General features: G+C 45.5%; 1 protein-coding gene across 1 annotated transcript in view; it reads right to left on the bottom strand.

Annotated features, from left to right (window-relative positions):
- Positions 1-14967, bottom strand: part of LOC148658521 (Fc receptor-like protein 5) — a 54289-nt gene extending 39322 nt beyond the window's left edge. Inside the window, exon 1 of the mRNA XM_088638248.1 lies at positions 14904-14967. Coding sequence (XP_088494374.1) covers positions 14904-14967 — 64 coding nt within the window. The remainder of the gene's footprint in view (positions 1-14903) is intronic.
- Positions 14968-19771: the final 4804 nt, after the last annotated feature.

Raw genomic sequence — 19771 nt, 5'->3', positions numbered from 1 at the left:
ACCAATCAGCACACATCTGGGTCTTGATCAAAATGGGAGCGCAAGCTCAGATCGGGGCTCTCCTTGGCCACTTTCGCACATCCTCAGAGACAATCACGTGACAACTGCTGTTGTCTGCAAAAGGACTTGGACTTTGTTCTAAGAGCGAGGCCGAGGATCCCGTACGTACTCAGAATTCTACCAACGTGAATGCTCCGCTTGATCAACGGCAGCCTACAGTTGGACCCTCGTCGACAACCTGAATAGCTTATTCAGAAGCAGCGCTGGACCGGGAATGAACCAGTTTCTTCCCAGGCAAAAGAGTGACTTGTGAGGACTCGCGGTCACACTCTGTGCATAGAGACTTTCTACTAGCCAGCCGGACTGCTGGTAGATCCCCTCGGAGCAACGACTGCCCTGCGCGCCGCAGTCAGATTCCTCCGGCCGTCCTACTCCGAGCTGCACCTCGACTGGTTGGCCGGTAGCCAGAGGACACCGGGACAACGCCCATTGGACAACCGCTGGAACAGAGGCTGCAACAGAGCCTGTCAGCTGGTTTGGTGTTCGTGCCGGGAAATTCCAAATCCAAACACAGTGGATAAGTAAACCCCATGTTCTACATTGCGTCTCGAGAATTCAATTGTACCTCAACACAAGTTGTTATCAATTTAATTCATGAGTAATGTATTTACTTCCGAGTTTAGAGTAACAGTGGGTAATAACACTGATTAGCAATTTGGTAACCGAACGATATATATTGACATATATTCTCTGTTGTGTATCTCTTTGTGTTTGCATCTCTTCGAGATTATATATCTTGTATATTGATAACCCTCACAGTAAGGTCTGCCACTCGTATCCAGGCAGACTAGTATATGTTTGGTGCACAGTTTATATTAATAAATGTATCTCGTGTATTGAACCCGTGTGTGTGCGTTGTTAGTTGTTCTGACGATTGATTTTCTAAAAGCCCCAACGAACAACCTCGTGATTACTGCTACAATTAATAATTGTCTCAGTAAACCCATCAAACCACTACATTTAATGGCGTCCCTGGGTGGGCGAGTTTAGAATGAAATGAGAATCAATCGCACAGAATATCTGATATTGCTGTGAGTTCAAGTTCAGCACAGCACCGCGGCTTCTATACGCGAATACCGGGTGTGCTGATAACTGCGTAAAGAAATCCCCCTGTTTTCTTGCGTTTAGTGTAACGCGTGCTGATTGGAAATCCATCTGCTCAGGTGTTTAGATTCCATACTGTATTTTGGTAAAAGGATAAAAAAGTAATACTCTTAAAGTTTCACTGACGTAATGACAATGGCTGCTAAAATGTCTGAAGTGGAGTCGCTTATAAGTACTATTTCTAGCGACGACAATCCTGGAGCGGTATCGAAAAGTTGAACTTTGATGATATTGAGAAGCTGCAAGTAGATTTAGTAGCTAAGGTAACGAACCAGCTTAACACAGGAGGGTCCGTGAACGCAGTTCAGGTCCTATCGAGTTTCGCCTTAAATCTAGCTAAACAGCTGGAACTGTCTTTGTCCGAGCTGACAAAGTTTCAAAAGCTTCAGGGAAAGCTAGAAAGATATAAGGCGGAGCGAGTTGAGTTGTTGGATATAATCAGAGAAAAGAGAGTGAAAAATGAGGAAAGTGAAGACAGACTCGGGGAAGTTTTAGGCAAATTAGATGACCTGTCTGCTAGAGAAACTGCGGCTGAGGTAGCTAGGAGAGACCTGGAAGCGAGCTTGAAAGAAAAAGAAAAAGAAATTGAGAGTTTAAATGAGCTCAGCCAGGAAAGGCAAAAGGAGTTAGATGCTGCCGTACTGGAAGCAAAACAGGCTAGATCCCACTTGCATGCCAGCCCACCTAGCAGCCCGGAGCGCTCACCCAGCGCGCCGGGAGGAGGTTTCTCCCGGCCAGGGTCTGTGGTCGGGTCGGCATGGGGGAGATCGCCGAGTCCTGCGCGAGACGCAAGGGCGATGCAATTCAGGCATAGACCCCCTGCTCCTGATCACGGCCGTCCCCCTGCCCGCGGAGAAACCGTAAAAATTAACCTCCACTCCCTGAGGCAGTTAGCCAAAGATGTAAAAAGGTTTGACCCGTCAGTGTCAGGGAATAATGTGGAAACCTACATCGATGAGCTGAGATATACTTTGCAGTTTATGCCCGGAGTGTCCGAACAGGAAAAGGCTATGTTAGTAAGGAAAACTACTAGCCGAGTGGATGTCTAGACAAGGACCGGAGGTCTGTAATAGCTTTGAGGAGCTGTGTCAGGCAATGATCGGAGAATTTTCGGTTTTTATCGATCCCATAGCTGCCGTGGCCGCTGCGCACCATATTAAGCACGAAAAAAGCTGAAGCCCCTCGCGACTATTATGAGAGGCTTAGGCGCACTTATTTTGCAGGGCGGAATGAAGAGGGTTGCGAAGAGAACGTGAATTTCAAAGGTTTATTCATTGCTAATCTGCATCCCTCAGTCAGGAAAATGATTGTGATGCACACTGATGCAAAAGCGATGAAAATGGCTGACATTAGAAGGTTGGCTCAAAAAGCCTGGGGAGCTGAAGTCTCTGCTTCCTCAGAGCGAAAACCTGCTAAAACGGCCGTGTTCGCCACTAAAGCCAGCAGGGTTGACGACTCGCCTCAGCTCGAGGGAGCTGAGGTTCCTGAGCCCTATAAGCCCCGGCGCAAAATAGGCAGGGAGGACCGCACTAAGCGTCAGAGCCGCCGTGAGCGCTACGGGGAAGGCAAGGGCTCAGGCAGAGCCTATCATAAGGCTTGACGAAGGGAGTCGACTGCAGCCCGCCTGGCCCGGCTTGAACAAGCCCTGCTTGAGAGATCAGGACAGGGTAAACCTTCCGCAGTGAATGCCGGAAGCGTGAATGAGCTTAGGGGGACCTCGCCCCTTCTCACTGGAGGAGGCGGGGATCCATCCCAAACCCCTCCCTCAGTCTATCTGATTGGGTGGGAGGGTTCCTGCCTGGAAGAAGGCTGTGACTCTGAGTTGGACGCTGACCCCGCCCCTGAAGTCAAAGAAAAGGCAGGCTTCCAACAATTCTTAGGGAATCTCAGCCAGAAAGGCAAAGCAAGGCGTATTTATATCAAGGTTTCTCTTGAAAGCGTCTTAGATAGAGAAGCACTGATTGACACTGGGGCTGAAATTAGTTTGATGTCAGCCGATCTACTCAGCGAGCTCAAACGAGTAGCGAAAGGAAAAGGCATCAGACTTAAGGTAGAACCGTGTAAGATAGATATTTCCAGCTATACCCAGGATCATGCCAGGATCACACACCGAGTGTGGTTGGCACTTAGGTTCGGGCCAATGAACGTGGTGCATCCTGTTTACATCTCTAGGTTTAAAACAGAGCCACTACTCATTGGCCAAGACCTGCTTGACAGGCTGGAGCCTCTGGTGGTCTGCCAGCGTGGAAAATTGTGGGCTCAGGTCAAAAACCCTAAGCCTGTCGTACAGCAAAAAGGGGGGTTCAGTGGTTATGCTGTGATCACACAGTACCCACTGAACACTATAGCTGAGTTGGAGGTTCCACCTGGTTCCTCTGAACGAGAAATAAATGTCTCTTCTTGCTTTCCAAAACTACAGGGAAGTCCTGCCCAGGCCAGCACTCCCACGGTCTCCCAACTACAGGAGCAGTGCTCTGAGCAGCTGCTTGACCCGCCAGGTAAAGCACACCCCTTTTTCATCCCTGAAGAAGAGTGGATCTCCCTGTCCGGTAATGAATGAGAGTCCTTTCTGTGTGCCCTGGTACCTCAGGGGGACCAGGACTACCACCCCATGGTGGTGGGAGGGGTCCAGGTGGCAGAAGTGCAGGTTGATGATGTAATTCTCAGCCTCAGCTCTGAGAAGTCCGTAATCAGTGAAGGTCTGTTCAAGGACCTGTCGCGAAGCCGTCAGGTGAACCTGGTGACGCAATCACAGGTTCTGTGGTGGGCACCCCCACCTCATAGGTCCATTTGGAGCAAAGGAAGCTGTGCAGCTTCCATCTCCATCGGAAAAAGGAAGTTTGCTCACTACTTCCAGGTAGCACCTCAGCTGACCCATTCGGTCTGTATTGGTGCAGACCTGTTGGTTCAACTGGGCGCCCAGCTGGACACAGTAAACAGTGTGCTGTGGACACGGGTGAACCCAGATGCCCACTCTCTAAGCGGCGACCCCGAGAACATTCGGTCAGGTCAGACGATTCCTCAGGCCTGCCAGGTAGTAAACGAATCGGACCTGATCGTTCCTGCGTCAACAGCAGGGTTTCCGGTACGCCTTGTCCTAAAGAAGGGACAGAGAATGGATGCTGAGATGGTTTTCTTCCAACCATCAGCTCAGTTTATCAGACTGAACCTAGCAGTCTGTGGTACCCCCAGACTGGAACGGAATGGCCGAGCCACCTGCCTGTTGGTGCAGAACATAGCAAAACAAGATGTCAAAATTCCTGCTCGCACTGACATGGGACTGGTAATTGACAATGGTTTCTATGATTTCGAACTGGCCATCCCAGTACTGGGGCAGCTCCCTGGTCCCTTGGCCAGGGAGGGGGGAAATGAGCAGGTGTACTACACCTACCCCCAGCGGATGATCGCAATTATGCCAATAGAGGGATTCTGCAACCAGGAGGTGTGCAGAGTGGACCTTAGCGATAAGGATGAGATGGTTGTGTACACAGTACACGCAGGTGTTCCGATGGACCACTCAGCCGAGAGTGCGACCCGGGATACCGCCATGCCGTCAAAAGCGGGGTTCCTAGAGCAGGTACAGGAACAGGTTGGTAAGGCAGATGCCCTGGAAACGGAAAGCCAGCGTCAGCAGCTGCGTCAGATCTTCCAAGATTTCCAGGAAGTGTTTGCACGGGACGCCTATGACTGCAGGGTGACGGATTTGCACACAGTGCACATTCCTACGGCCCCTGGCGCCCGCCCAACCTATGTCAGGCAGTATAGCATTCCCCTCACGGCATACGAGTCCATAAAGCAGACGTTGGATGCTCTACTAGAGCGTCAGATCATAAGGGAGTGTAACTCCACTTATAACTCCCCACTGTGGCCGGTGCTGAAACCCAATGGTAAGTGGTGTCTGACCATTGACTACCGGCAGCTGAATAAACAGGTTCCTTTGTCACGATGGCCAATGATCTACCTAGATCAGGAGTTAGCCAAGGTGACAACAGCGAAATATTTCACCACAGTGGATGTGGCCAATGGGTTCTGGACCCTTAAGGTAGAACCGACAGACCAGTACAAACTGGCCTTTTCCTTTGGAAATAGGCAGTTCACCTGGAATCGATGCCCCTTTGGGTATTCCAACTCCCCAGCGGAGTTCAACATATTTCTGCACAAAGCCATGAGTGATGCAGCCGCCAGGGGCAACCTGGTCTATGTGGACGATATTCTGATGCGGAGTCAGACCTGGGAAGAACACATGGCCGAGATCAGGCATGTGTTGACCCAGCTCTCCCGTGCAGGGGCCAAACTGTCTCTGGCTAAGGGACAGTGGTGTAGGACCCAAGTGGAGTACGTGGGACTGTTGGTTGGAGCCCAAGGCATACAGCCACAGTCCAGCAGAGTCCAAGCTATCCAGAATATGAAGTCGCCCACTAACCTGTCTGAACTGTGCAGCTTTCTGGGAGTATGTAATTATTCCCGGCAGTTCATTGAGGATTACGCTGAAATAGCAAGGCCCCTCCACAAGCTGTTGCAGAAAGACGTGCCCTTTGAGTGGGGACCTTCCCCAGAACAGGCTGTGATTGAGCTGAAGCGCAGACTCGGTAGTGCGCCGTGCTTGGCCTACCCTGACAAAAATAAGGTCTTCTACCTTGAAGCAGGGTTCTCAGAGCACAGCCTTGGGGCTGCTCTGAGTCAGGAATATGACCAAGAGCGAAGGGTGGTGGCGTATGCCAGTCGAGCCCTGAGCCCAGTGGAGCAAAAGTTCTTGGACTGCGAGAAGGCCCTGTTGTCTACGGTCTGGTCGGTAGAACACTTCCGTAGTTATGTTGGGGGACAAAAGATCATCATCGAAACATGCCACCAACCTGTGACATTCCTGCATAGCCAGAGACTGAAAGCGGGCAGGGTGTCAAATAGTAGGATTGTGGCATGGATGATGGCCCTACAAGGCTATGAGATAGAGGTACGTTATGCACAGAGCAAGAAAATGTACCTGGGACAGGGCCTGGCTTTGGGGCAAGTGTGTCACGGCTGTGACACTGACATGGAAGCTCCAGAAATGATTCCCGCTGCTGAGCTACCGAACAATCATCGGTACTACGATGAGAACGTGGGCCAGGGCTTACCCATGGCCTATGTTGACGGTTGCTCTTTTCGCCACGAACAGCAGGTGCTAGCAGGGGTAGGAGTAGTCTGGCAAGACAATACTCCCTGTGGGCCGACCCGCTATAAGCTAGGACCAAAGACTAGTCAGTATGCAGAAGTAGCTGGGGTGCTGATCACCCTCCAGCAGGCCCTGACAAATGGCCTTAAACAATTTGTCATCTGTAGTGACTCGAACTACGCCCGACATAGCTTCGTGTCCCATCTTCCGTATTGGAAGGGTAACGGCATGAAAAATGCCCGGGGCAAGGAAGTAAAGAACAAAGAGTTGTTCCTGGCCAGTGACAAGCTCACGACCGAGGCTGGCATGATGGTTTACTGGAGGAAGGTGAAGGGACACTCCCAGGTGAAGGGACCCGACAAAGACGGGAATGATGAGGCCGACCGGCTGGCCAAATCTGGCGCCTTAGAGGGTGAACCCTGGCAGTTCCAGCAGGAATGGCTACCCCCAGAAACCGTGGCTGAGGTCAAGGCGGTCACCCGAAGCAGGGCTAGACAGGATGTCGGAGCTGACCCTCAATCTGTAGTGCTTGGGTCACAGGGTTTTAACACCGATCTTGTGGAAATGCAGAAACAGGACCCAGCAATTGGGCAAATGTATCAGCATATCGCTGACCCAGTGCGTCAACCTCTTTCGGAGCAGGTGCTGAGCCAGTCTCCGGAGCTGAAGGAGCTGGCAGAGGTGAAAGACAACCTAAAAATTATAAAGGGGTTGTTGGTTTGTGTACCAGTTGCACAAGGTGTCCCAAAGTGGGTAGTTCCCCGCTGTCATCGGGGGGTCATGATCCAACACGCTCATGACGAACCCTGTGGGGGTCACCGGGGAATCAAGGCCACGTACGACACTATCCAGCAGGTGGCATTCTGGCCTCACATGGGCCAAGACATCGCCGCGTATGTAAAGGGGTGTCTGACGTGTAGCCAGTTCCAACCATCACGGCCCTTGCACCGGGCACCACTCCAGAAAAAGGGCATGACATTCCCCTGGTCCAATCTACAAATAGATTGGGTGAGGCCGCTAGTGAGGTCATCCAGAGGGAACAAATATTTCCTCACTGTTACGTGTGCATTCACAAAATGGATTGAGTGCCTCCCAGCACCCAACGACACGGCAGAGACAACTGCAGTGCTGTTGGTGAACCATGTGTTCAGTCGATGGGGACTCCCCCTGACCGTGGACTCGGATCGGGGAACCCATTTCACAGCTACAGTAATTGCAACCCTGTGGAATATGCTTGGGGTCAAGGCCCAGTTGCATATCTCCTACCACCCTCAATCCTCGGGCCAGGCAGAAAGGGCAAACCGAACGGTGGTTAGTATGCTCAAAAAGTTTGTCTCCACCAGCAGTAGGGACTGGGACATTAAGCTGCCCCTGGTTCTGATGGCCATCCGAGCCACGCCCCATTGCTCTACGGGGGTCCCACCTTTTGAGATGATGACAGGTCGGAAGATGACTCTTCCCCTACACTGTCTTTATGGGGTGGAGGACCTGAGCATGACGGGGGCTGCTACGGCCCATCAGTATGTGTCAGACCTGCGAGCACATCTGCAGGCAACCTTTGCTTTTGCCCAGAACAATCTGGGAAGGAGTGCAGAGGGTAGGAAAGCATACTATGACCGAAAGGCAGTTAACCAGGAACTCCAAGTAGGAGACAAGGTCCTGTACTTCCAATTTGCCAAACCCACAGGGGTGGCCCGGAAGTTCTGACCCAGTTGGACAGGATCCCACGAGATTGTCGATAAGGTATCCCGGTAGCTTATCGAATTCGGATTGAAAAAGGAAGGCAATCTCTGGTCTACAAGTGGGTGCATCGCAACAACCTCCGGTTGTATCGCCCACCTCAAATCGCGCCGGAGGACACAGAATAGGGTTAAAAGTCTAAACCCGATCAAAGAGGGGGGTGCCCCTTTGTAGTTGCAGGTAGTTAGGTACTGTAGTGTAGGTCCTGCTAGGAAAATATATTCAAAAATATAGTGGAACTGTACCATGTGCCTCATCTGTGTTCCAGAATGGGAATCCTAAAACTGCCACGGCTGGTCCTGACAGTACTGTGGATCGCCTCGACACAGCCCCTTGAAGTTGTGGAACCCGGTCCTCCTACCGGCATAGTCCTGCAGGACGCTCCCGGATTGTTGTTAACAAATTGCAGAACATATACTTAGCGAGTGTATGTACGGCTGGACCCACATGATGTGTTTCGGAAGCACATCAACATGAACAGTAGGGTGTCCTATCATGGTAGGCAGTGGGCTGGGGATACTGTATGGCATGCCCAGCTAGACACTATACACATGCTCCGCCAGCTGAGGAAGGCAACAGTCACCCAGGAGGAGATGACAGGCCACAGCCGCCCCAAAAGGTTCTTGGGGGGTCTGATTGCTGCGGCCTCCGCCGTGGGTTCGCTATTTTCAGCAGGTCTGTTTGCTGCTAACACTGTCACCCTGACCACCCTGAGAAGGCAGGTGTCTGGGTTACGTAAGGAAATGCCAGAAATTTATGACAAGCTGTATCAACAGCAGCAGTGGCTGGAAAGCCTAGGGAAAACCTTACAGGGCACAATTTTAGCAGTAAACCTTCATGCAGCAGTGTTAAATAACACCCTCCACACCATGGGCAGGATTGTCGACGTGTTACAGTGGGACCATGCTTATGTGCAACAGGTCAGAATGCTGATGCAGGATCTGCTTAGGGAGCTTAGTGCCACGGTAACTAGCCTAGCCACGGGACAGATTCCAACCTACTTGGTTCCACTGTCCTTAGTAGAAGAAGTACTGAAGACAACCACTTCCGAGATGGTGCAGCCATTGCAAGTACATCTTGCATACAGTCTAGGCAGTGCCATTCCCATACATGTCAACCCCGAAGCCAAAGAAATAGGTTTCCTGTTGAACCTTCCCATCGTGAGTAGCAAGGATATCTATAGACTCAAGTCTATATTGAACGTTGGCTTCTGGAGGGGGGACATGCATGTGAAGTTGACCACCCCACCGCTCGTAGCTTACCAGGAGGATGATCCAAATTTGTACCTTGTTCCAAACCTGGAACTGTGTATATCAACCAAGGATATCCACTGGGTATGCCCAAGTAAGCCATTCCTTAGGGACACAACTCAGAGTGTGTGTGGTATCAGAAAGGGGGCTGCCACTGAAAAGTGTAAAGCCACAGTGACGAGAAAACGTGAGGTTAACGAACCCCAGGTTGAGCAGGTGGAAAGAAATGGCTGGTCAGCACACCACAGTTAACGGTTACAATAACATATGACAGGCATGATACAGCTACCGAAGTGCAGCTACCCAACCAAACAGTTTTTCTACAAGTTCCTGAAGGAGCTATAGTGCATCTCAACGATTTAGCACTGTATCACCTGGAGTCAGAACTGTATGAAACGGAACTCGAGATTGTGGACGCTTTCAGAGGACACAGCGTTGACTTGGATGAGAGAATCCAAGAGACAGTAAGTCTTGAGGGTGTACAGGTAGTCGAATTTGTTCTTAACGACACAAACTTAAAAACTACACTGGTAGGTCCCAAGCACTGTTGTTGTGGATCCCCTGGGGCGCTAGGAACAATAAACGTGGTCATCTTGACACTGCTGCTGGGTAGCTGGATCATGGCTGGGGTAATGTGTTGGATGCTGTTCTCTTGTATCAAAGCCTTGCGGGGTAGTTTGAATGAGACAAAGGGAGCAATGGTTTATCACCGAAATCAGGTAACCACTCCCAAACGTCTGCCTGCGTGACTTGTGAGGACTCGCGGTCACACTCTGTGCATAGAGACTTTCTACTAGCCAGCCGGACTGCTGGTAGATCCCCTCGGAGCAACGACTGCCCTGCGCGCCGCAGTCAGATTCCTCCGCCCGTCCTACTCCGAGCTGCACCTCGACTGGTTGGCCCGTAGCCAGAGGACGCCGGGACAACGCCCATTGGACAACCGCTGGAACAGAGGCTGCAACAGAGCCTGTCAGCTGGTTTGGTGTTCGTGCCGGGAAATTCCAAATCCAAACACAGTGGATAAGTAAACCCCATGTTCTACATTGCGTCTCGAGAATTCAATTGTACCTCAACACAAGTTGTTATCAATTTAATTCATGAGTAATGTATTTACTTCCGAGTTTAGAGTAACAGTGGGTAATAACACTGATTAGCAATTTGGTAACCGAACGATATATATTGACATATATTCTCTGTTGTGTATCTCTTTGTGTTTGCATCTCTTCGAGATTATATATCTTGTATATTGATAACCCTCACAGTAAGGTCTGCCGCTCGTATCCAGGCAGACTAGTATATGTTTGGTGCACAGTTTATATTAATAAATGTATCTCGTGTATTGAACCCGTGTGTGTGCGTTGTTAGTTGTTCTGACGATTGATTTTCTAAAAGCCCCAACGAACAACCTCGTGATTACTGCTACAATTAATAATTGTCTCAGTAAACCCATCAAACCACTACACAATATTCACACAATATCACATTAAAATCTTTAGAAGCATTTTTAAACATACTCCAGTTAGTAGTTTCAAAACTAGACTAGCAGGTAAGAGGCTGACTTTCAGCGTGCTTGCAATGACCAGTGTAATTGTCAGGATTGGGTGTGTTCCTTTTTTTTCATTCTCATGTCTACAGTCACCTTTTAATCAAGGCCTCCCAGATAATGCAGTAATTGAAATGGTAGGAGAGTTGGAAATTAAGAAAGATTTAATCACTCTCTGTTTGCACAGACACCAACTAACATCCTAAGATAACAGGTGGTGACAAGTGATTTTGCTTAACCAGGCTTAACCGGACTTTGGACATAATTGAACATTAAGGATGCACTAGAACGAATGAGGTGGGGACAATACATTATTACACCTGGCAATCTGCATATAATCAGTTTATTAATTATCCCCAAGTCATTAGTTCCGTCTACACCCAAGACATCACCGGAGCGCTCCCTCCTGGGTCTCTGGCCAGGAAGTGCAGATAAACTGTAAGTCTAACCAGGAGGACTGAGCAGCACAAAAATTTGAGGAGCAAATGGGAGGAGTGGTGACACTGCAGCTAAGAATCTGAGCCAGTGGCTGGAAGGTTGTTGGTTGAAATCTCACGGCTGGAATCCCTACTCTGTGAGCAAGACCCTTAACCCCAACTGCTCCAGGTGTGCTGTATAAATGGCTGACCCTGCACTCTGACCCCAGGCTTTCCTCTCCCTCTTTGTGTCTCAGTGTCTCATGGAGAGCAAGTTGGGGTATGTGAAAAGACAAATTCCTAATTCAAGAAATTGTACTGTATATGGATAATAAATGATCTTATCAGGCATCATCTTCCTGCCACCTACTGTACTGGACTCAAAGGGCCAGAGCATAAGGGACTACATTCCTTGGGACAGTCAAGATTGGAGGCAACACTTTGGTGATACAGAAGGATTACACAGCTTCATCATTTTCTTCTCTGTGGTGGGAGCAATCATGCCAAGTCACCAAATGGAGCTGTTTGGGAGAATAGCAATTCTGGATTGCTCTTTTGGGTAACTAGGATCCATAGTAACTGAGTAAAGCAAATTTTGGATACTCTGAATACTTTTTGTGTGCTCTTTTTTGATTAGATACAGATATATGATAGATATAGGCTCTTCTGGGGGTGCTGCTCATGTGGCAACATATTGTCTTGGCAGTGCAAAACAACATTTTTTCATTTGTTGTTGTTTGTTCATTGTTTTTTTTATTTGTGATGTTGTCTATTGGCCCTGGAAATCAAAAGTTTTTTCTTTGCTGGCAACACAGTGTGTTTCTATTAGCTTTTTTGTTTGGAGAACACAGTAGTATACTAGTCTGCTCTTACCTATCATGAACGGGTAATTCAAAGTCTTCACAGAGCAGGCATGATCTATCCAGATTTCAATATACCTGGTGTATATATGGAAATATAACTTAAAGAAAATACCTCTATTTCTTGCACCAAAGAAATAACTAAGAAGAGTAAATAAGGGCAGGTTAATTAATTGCTTACACGTATGTAGCACAGTTCTGGACATTCCACTCAAAGTGCTTGTGGACTCCCCTCCACCACCAACAATGTGCAGCATCAACCTGGATGATGCGACGGTAGCCATAGTGCTCACCACACATCAGCTATTAGTGAGGAGGACAACAGAGTAATGAAGCCAATTCATAGATGGGGATTTGTAGGAGGCCATGATTGGTAAAGGCCAGGGGAAATTTGGCCAGGACGCCAGGGTTACACCCCTACTCTTTCCAAGAAACAGCCTGGGATTTTTAATGACCTCGGTTTTATGTCTCATACGAAGGACGGCAGCTTTTTACAGTATAGTGTCCCCATCACTATACTGGGGCATTAGGACCCACACAGACTGCGGCTTGAGCACCCCCTGCTGGCCCCACTAACACCTCTACCAGCTGCAACCTTAGTTTTTCTCAGAATGTCTCCCATCCAGGTACTGACCAGGCTCACATCTGCTTAGCTTTATTGGGCTGCCAGTTGTGAGTTGCAGGGTGATATTAAGAGACGTTAAGACATTAAGAGCAGGGGGGAACTATTCACCGCTGCTGGCTTTCAGAAAGACTTGAATCATTAAAACCTCTTACTCCCAGGGACACGTTTAGCCAATGTCTGCCTGGAAGGTCCTCCCCCTAAAACATTTGTTATATCTCTGCAGCAGAACATAGCGGGAGCCTGATTCAGGTCTAAAATTGATGCTAACCCCCTTGGCTTTGAGTGTGAACACTCATATTTCTTATATTTCTAAATGTGTCCACTCAGCAGACAAACATATGAAAAAAAACAAAAAAACAGCAGGAAAAATGTTTTTTTGGTCTTCAGAGGTCAGATTTTTCAACTATATGCCTGTCAAAGGCCTGGGAATGATTTGAAAACCTTGTTCTAGGTGACTACTAGCTTGGATAAAAATCTGGGACAAATTGATCGATTAGAAAAAAATTCTACATCATGTTTTGTGAAGACTGGACCTGGAATGAAATTTCACACCTATATTTAAAAAAAAATCATAAAAATATTGAAAATAATAAGAATAAAAACCATTGCAATTGCTATAAAAACCTTAAGACACTGCTAGAGAGCCTTTATCTGCAGTAATTTAGTGTTACTGAGGCTCGATGAGACCTCACTGTCAGTTGTGGAAACATATTCCCCTAACTGAACAACTTTCCAACTGAGGCCAGCAGTACTTTAAGACCTTTCATGTTCTAACAACAATGGAGTCACTGACTTCTCAAACTGACACAACAGACAATCTGACAATTCTCAATCTCATTGTCAGATTCACTCAACTGTGTCTAGCGATTCAAACGATCTCTGCACATCCGCTAATTTCACTTCGGCATTCACCGCTTTTAAGATACCATATTTACCAGGGTATACTTAATCTTGGGTCAGAAGACAATTCTGAGAAATTTCTTCTAGACTGAAGCGCACTTCAGTATACATATACACGGTCGAGTATATATGGACATAAATCATAAAGTGTAAAGAACCTAACAATTAATGAAAGGAAACATACACAATAAACAAAATTATGTACGCCTATTTTTGGGTAGACCTATTCACTGTGTGAGACACTTTATGGAAGCTGCAGCTTTCTCGTTATTGAATATTTCATGCAAAAAGAAAACTTCAGGTGGTCAGACACTTTTTGTTCTTCCCCTCCTAACAGCCGGCTCACATTCTACTGGCGGAACCTCCACTTTGGCCAGGAAGAGTTGCTGGCGGCTCTTGCACTCCAGCACGGACCGCTCTTCAGTGACTCAGTACTGAAGATTCGGTGTGCTTGTCCCCCCTATTTATACCCTATACCCCATGTTCTCCCTATGATTTGCAACAGTAATAAAGTGCGGCACTGCTGTAAGCCAAAGTAACCAGCGTATTACAGCAATACATCGCAAAACTGTATCCCATGACTTCATGTGGGTTACAAATGCATGCCTAAGGGACTAATTCATGATATAATCAAAGCAAAACACTGCTGGGCACACTGTGATCTCACATGCAGGTGTAAAATACAATAGGGTTAATAACTTTTACAAAATAGTGCAGTCCCACAAGAAAATGTTTTTTAAAAAGCACAGTGTGGTGTGTACACTCCAATCTGTCGCATTATTTGGCATGTATTCTGAATGGCTGGATCTGTATACACTGCACTTCTTCTAGATCATCACAGGCATCTCTCCACTTCACTCTGTGGCAGTACTGCCTTCACTCACAACTCCACTTTTCATCAGTTCAACCTGCAATTCTAGACCCCTTCCTACTCTTTGCCTCCGACAACATCTGTTGTCTAGCACTTGACTGCCCTCAATCCACACCGCTGAAGCAGCTTGCACTGTCCATGCAGTCTGCACCACCAGTGCAGACTGCTGCTTCTCCAGTGTTTGTTCCACAGTGCTGCTGCTCCAGTCTTTACCGTTCGCTGCTATTCCAGTCCTGCCCTCCAGTTCTGTGTCCCCAACAGCTCTGCTCCCCCAGCATTTGCATGGCACTCAGTTATCTTCACACTGCACCACTGTTCTGGTTCCAGTCTCTGTCTTGAAATCCTGGACTCTTCTCCAAATGTGCTCTTCTTAGCCACTTACCTGTCTCTGCTTTAGGGCAGCCAATGCCTCCCAGGACCCAGAGCTCTCTTTCACCTGCCTTCATCCTTATGCTGAAGCAACCCGTCTCCCATGCTATCGATCCATCCTGGATGCTGACCCTCAGTTCAGCTGCCCTCATCTTTGTCATTTTCTTGGCATCTATTGGGGGCAGCCTCCTTTATCCAGAACCTCAGGGCTCGTCTTAAATTATCTTCGTTCTGCACTCCCAGGCTGCGACTCACACCTTGTACCTTACACCATTCTCTATCTGTTCTTTTCCTTTTTCTTTTCCCAGGCCACGATCCAGGGTCCCAGTGGACCATTCCTTTTTCTGGGATTCCGTTCCCTGGACTCTGTCTGGGCGCTCTGACTAGAACTTTGGTGTCTGGGGGATTCCAGGAGTAAAGGGAGACCCTTTTGAAGCAAAGACCCATCCTTAGCAGATGTCTCTGTCAGCCTGATCCAGAAGGTGCCAGGGATTCCAATTCCCTCCATACAGACTACCCCGAAACGAGTTTCCTACCCGGCCCGGAGGTCACACCTCTTCTCTCTCTCATGCCTACTGGACAGAGCACGGTTTTAGACCTGAGTTGCTCTCCCTTTTCTTCTTCCTTTTTCCCTCCTTTTCCTCTGGAGCTTGGCACGAGATCCAGTCATTGATGGGCTTATCATTCTGTGCAATGATTAAGTGCCCTGTGCCAGGTTTCCCAGTTTTCATGTTGTCTAGCCAGGAATATCTAAACTCCATCATCCAGTATGTAATTCCTGTATCACATCCCTAATCTTTCACTTTCCCTATGGTGATCTTGAAAGCTTGTTACCCTCATATCCTCAAATTCAGGTCTTGTTGGACATCTCTGTATCTCTCCAGGCCTCAGAGCTAGGATTTGGACTAATCTCACCAACTCTGTAATGATCTTCATTTAGGATATTGTGTTCAGTTTATTTGTAACAATTATTTGTGACCTTAAGAATTCAGAGCTGCATAACAGGAATGATTCGTAGTTTGTTTGGATATTAATAAACAGGTAGGTTAAAGAAGATACATTTCTTTAGTATGAATAAAGGAGACCAAGACTTGAAAGGAGTATATCAAACCTGAAGGGGTTTAAACAATCAAACAGGCCCAGTGGCCTAATTCAGACTTCAATAGAGAAATGGATCAGAAATGGAATCTAATTGTGAATTTATTTAGGACAGAGAATAGGAAACACACATACTTGTACAAAAAAGAATAACTACTGTACAACTGGTTGCTCAGCATGTGGTTCAAGCCAAAACTCTGAAGCCTTTAAAGTAGTAATTGGACAGATGTTTACATTCATTTAGCTATTTAACTACCAAAAGAACACGATGGGCTGGATGGCCCCTTATGACTGAGATATCCATAGGTGGCACTCAGTTCCAAGAAACTATTCTGTAGATTGTAGATATTCTGTAGGAAATGTAGATTACATTTTCTTAAAACGAAAATGCCCTATTGTTGACAGATGTTTTTGTTATCTTCAGATGTTCAGTTATCCCAGTTCTACATATATTATCTTTTTTAAAATGGTAGAATCATAACACTGTATTTTGAACGTTTGCTGTCATTTTTCTGATGAAAAAATATTTATATATTTTTATATTTTTATGTGTTTGTGAAATGAAGCCTATTCTTACCTGTCTGATGACCAAAGACGGACCATTTTATTGCAGCTAAAAGACAGAAAGGAATTGATGAGATAGGTACCATAATTTTATGTTTCGTTTCTCTGTTGTCCTATAAAAATATATGATGTTTTGATTAGTGTTAAAGTTTACTGAAAGTGTAGAGGAATGACAAACATACAGTAGATGCTTTCTTAATAAGGTTGTCAAGTACTAGGGTGAATAGGCCAACAGACAACTTCCAGTCTGGATAATCTACGTTCAGAAAAAATGCAAAATTCAGTGTTACTGCACTTACACTTGAGGAAATGCATGTGAAGTACTGTAAGGTGGCTATGAAGCTATCATCTTGGCTCAAAACGTAGGACCTGTGGTGTGGCCTTAGGCCAAAGATGGCTGCTTGCTTACTGGGGGAAAGCTGCAGAATAACGTCAGAGGGAGTAAGATTCCACATGAGGAAAATGAGCTGTCAGAAAATGCTCTGCATGAAATTACCTACTCCTCTGAGCTAATTGAGATGCTTATAATACCTGTTCAGAGGATCACTGGAGATGGTTCTGTATATGTGCTGTCTCTTCAAAAGAGAGACAGGTACCTTGAAGATGGTATATTCCTTTAGCCCTATTGAGGCCTTCTCACTTCTGAATAATTTCTCACTATTTATATATATATTTACTGTAAATATAAAATCTAGTTGTATACACAATGCTACCAGATTAATTCATCCCTCCATTGAAAAAGGAACAAAAACCATTACATAACATGAACATATATCATGTATTTTGTTTTTGTCAAGTATATGAATAAATCTCAAGGCTATAAATACTGTAGGTTAGAGTATTGCGTTAGAATTAAATACCCACAATATGAAGTAAATGTATATAAACATTTCAGTTCCAATCGATGATCTGTGATTCCAAGATTATTTAGGCATAAAAGGTGAATGTGGTGCCTGTTTCTATCAAGAGTATTGAGTGCACAGGGCAAAACCATATTTATAGGATCTCCCATGGAGACAACAAAAGATGTCAAGTAGCTTCTGGTAAGAGTCAAATAACAAATCTTTGTAGATTTGTAGGCCACTGTAGTCTGCAGAATAGTTTGCCCCGAGGACTAAATTGAGAAAAGCCTTCCTTTGAATTGGCTCTTGTAAATATAAGACACCTTATCATTGCATCATCATCAAATCACTTTAGCAGGTTAATGAAGCCATGGCTCTAAAGTTATGCCAGTGACTGTTGTTAATGCTAGTGGTGAAACCCTGCACAAAGCATAAGTACCAAATACAGTGCATCATAAATAAGTGACTTTAATCTCCATAACTGGATTCGTAGATTTCAGACCTAGCAATAACTCTTTCTTAGAGTTAGATTAGTTTAGTTTAGAGTTAGATTTAATTAAAATCAGATGCCTCATCTTTTCAAAGAAACAAGAAAGAGGTGAGAAAACTGGGCTTGATGAACTTCATCGAGATAGATAACTGAAGATAAATATAAGGACAGAAAGAAAGTGTTTTTAGGAAACATGAAAATAATAAGTTACTGTGTAAAAAGGAGCATAATGAATTTAAAACATAGATAATAGTAGATTTTACACAAAACAGCAGTAAAGAACAAGGTTTCTCAGTTACACTAAAGGAAAATGTTCAGACTCGGATGAAATATTCAAATCACCACTGTTCCTCCCAATTTACATCTATCTGTCCTTCATTTTAGTATAGTTAGTAATTCAGTCATATTTGCGCAACTGCCAAAAAGACCAGTAAACACTAGTGAAATTGATGTAAATCAGATGCTTAATGACAGATACTTTCCTCAGATAGGTGCAGAGCAAAAACAGTCAACCAGCAGACCACAGATCTGAACTGGACTGTTAAATGTTTTTGAATAGACCACAGAATGTCTATATTTACTTATTACAATAATGACAAATGTGTACAGTATAATATTAGAAAATATGTGCGGCTGTATTACAGCCTCAGACACAGAAGATAGTAGTCAAGATGAAATGATGGCACAAGATGTAATCATGCAGTTGCAAAGAAACTAAAAAATAAGAAATGTGAAGCTGTGAATCAGCGCTATTCACAACCATGCTTCCTCTTTGATAAGAAATGATATGAACTTATTAATGGAGAATTAGTTAACGTAGGATTAAGATCATTATTCTACTCACAAGAAGCTTGTAGCAATGATTAGAGCCCTGATTCTTAATTCTTACTAGTAAGTAGCATATAACAGTATGCAAACAGACATTCTTTTTGAATGCATATCTATATACTGTATAGTATATATTCCTGAAACATTTAAAAGTATTTATGCAGGTTAAAAATTCCTTGTCTTCAGTAGAAGATTGAATAATGATACAATACTATATATATATATGATGGTTTAAATACTGGTAGTTCTAGGCTGTGAATTTTTATGTACAGTACATTCCAAGAAACACCACAATCTTGAAGAACCCATATGATCTTTGTCCCAGCTGATCATGGGAAATGTAATTACAATAAGTGTTACAATAAGTGTTAAAACATTTCCGAAGTAACCACAGCACCAACAATAGCTCACAATTAATTTAAAAAGTAGATGTTGTTCCATGGTCTTTGCATTTGACCATAATTCTTAATAAGGTCATAATTTGAAATATTTCATATTTTCATTTTTATATTTAAAATATTAAAATAACCAACATTTGAAAAGTTATTTTTACAATGTTTTGTACTTCGAAGGTCAATAAGACAATTTTCAAGAAGAATGGAAAATAAGAGGCAGCCGAGTGTGTAAATGCTGGCAATTAGAACACAGATTGGCAGTTCTAAGGAAAAAAATCTATTTCTCAATAATTGGCTGGAATTTTAATATTTAATAATTTGGTGCACAGAGATCTAGTGTATTTTATACAGCTAAGCCTCTGTTTAAGCACAATTGTTTTGAGAAAAAACGCTTAGTCCATCTCTGAAAGTGAATTTCTATTGAAACCAGTTCAAGCCGATATACCAATTATCTACCAAGGTGTTACGGTCACCATCCTCTCCTCCAGGGGGCGCTCCAACCTCCTCGTGTTAGTCCTTTTAATCATTACTGGCATTATTTCCTTGTGTGCCTTGTTTTAGTTTTCCTATTTAAATGTACCCCTTCCTGCCTGGGGCTCAGCTTTGGTACATGGTAGCTCGATGGCCTGCCTAGTACCAGGTCGCCCCACATCCGTGGCCTGAG

The sequence above is a fragment of the Lepisosteus platostomus genome, chromosome 7 (assembly GCF_059453375.1).
Source record: "Lepisosteus platostomus isolate fLepPlt1 chromosome 7, fLepPlt1.hap1, whole genome shotgun sequence".
In the NCBI taxonomy this organism is placed as follows: domain Eukaryota; kingdom Metazoa; phylum Chordata; class Actinopteri; order Semionotiformes; family Lepisosteidae; genus Lepisosteus; species Lepisosteus platostomus.
The sequence above is the reverse complement of the archived record's forward strand: the minus strand, read 5'-3'. Positions and strand labels throughout refer to the sequence as shown.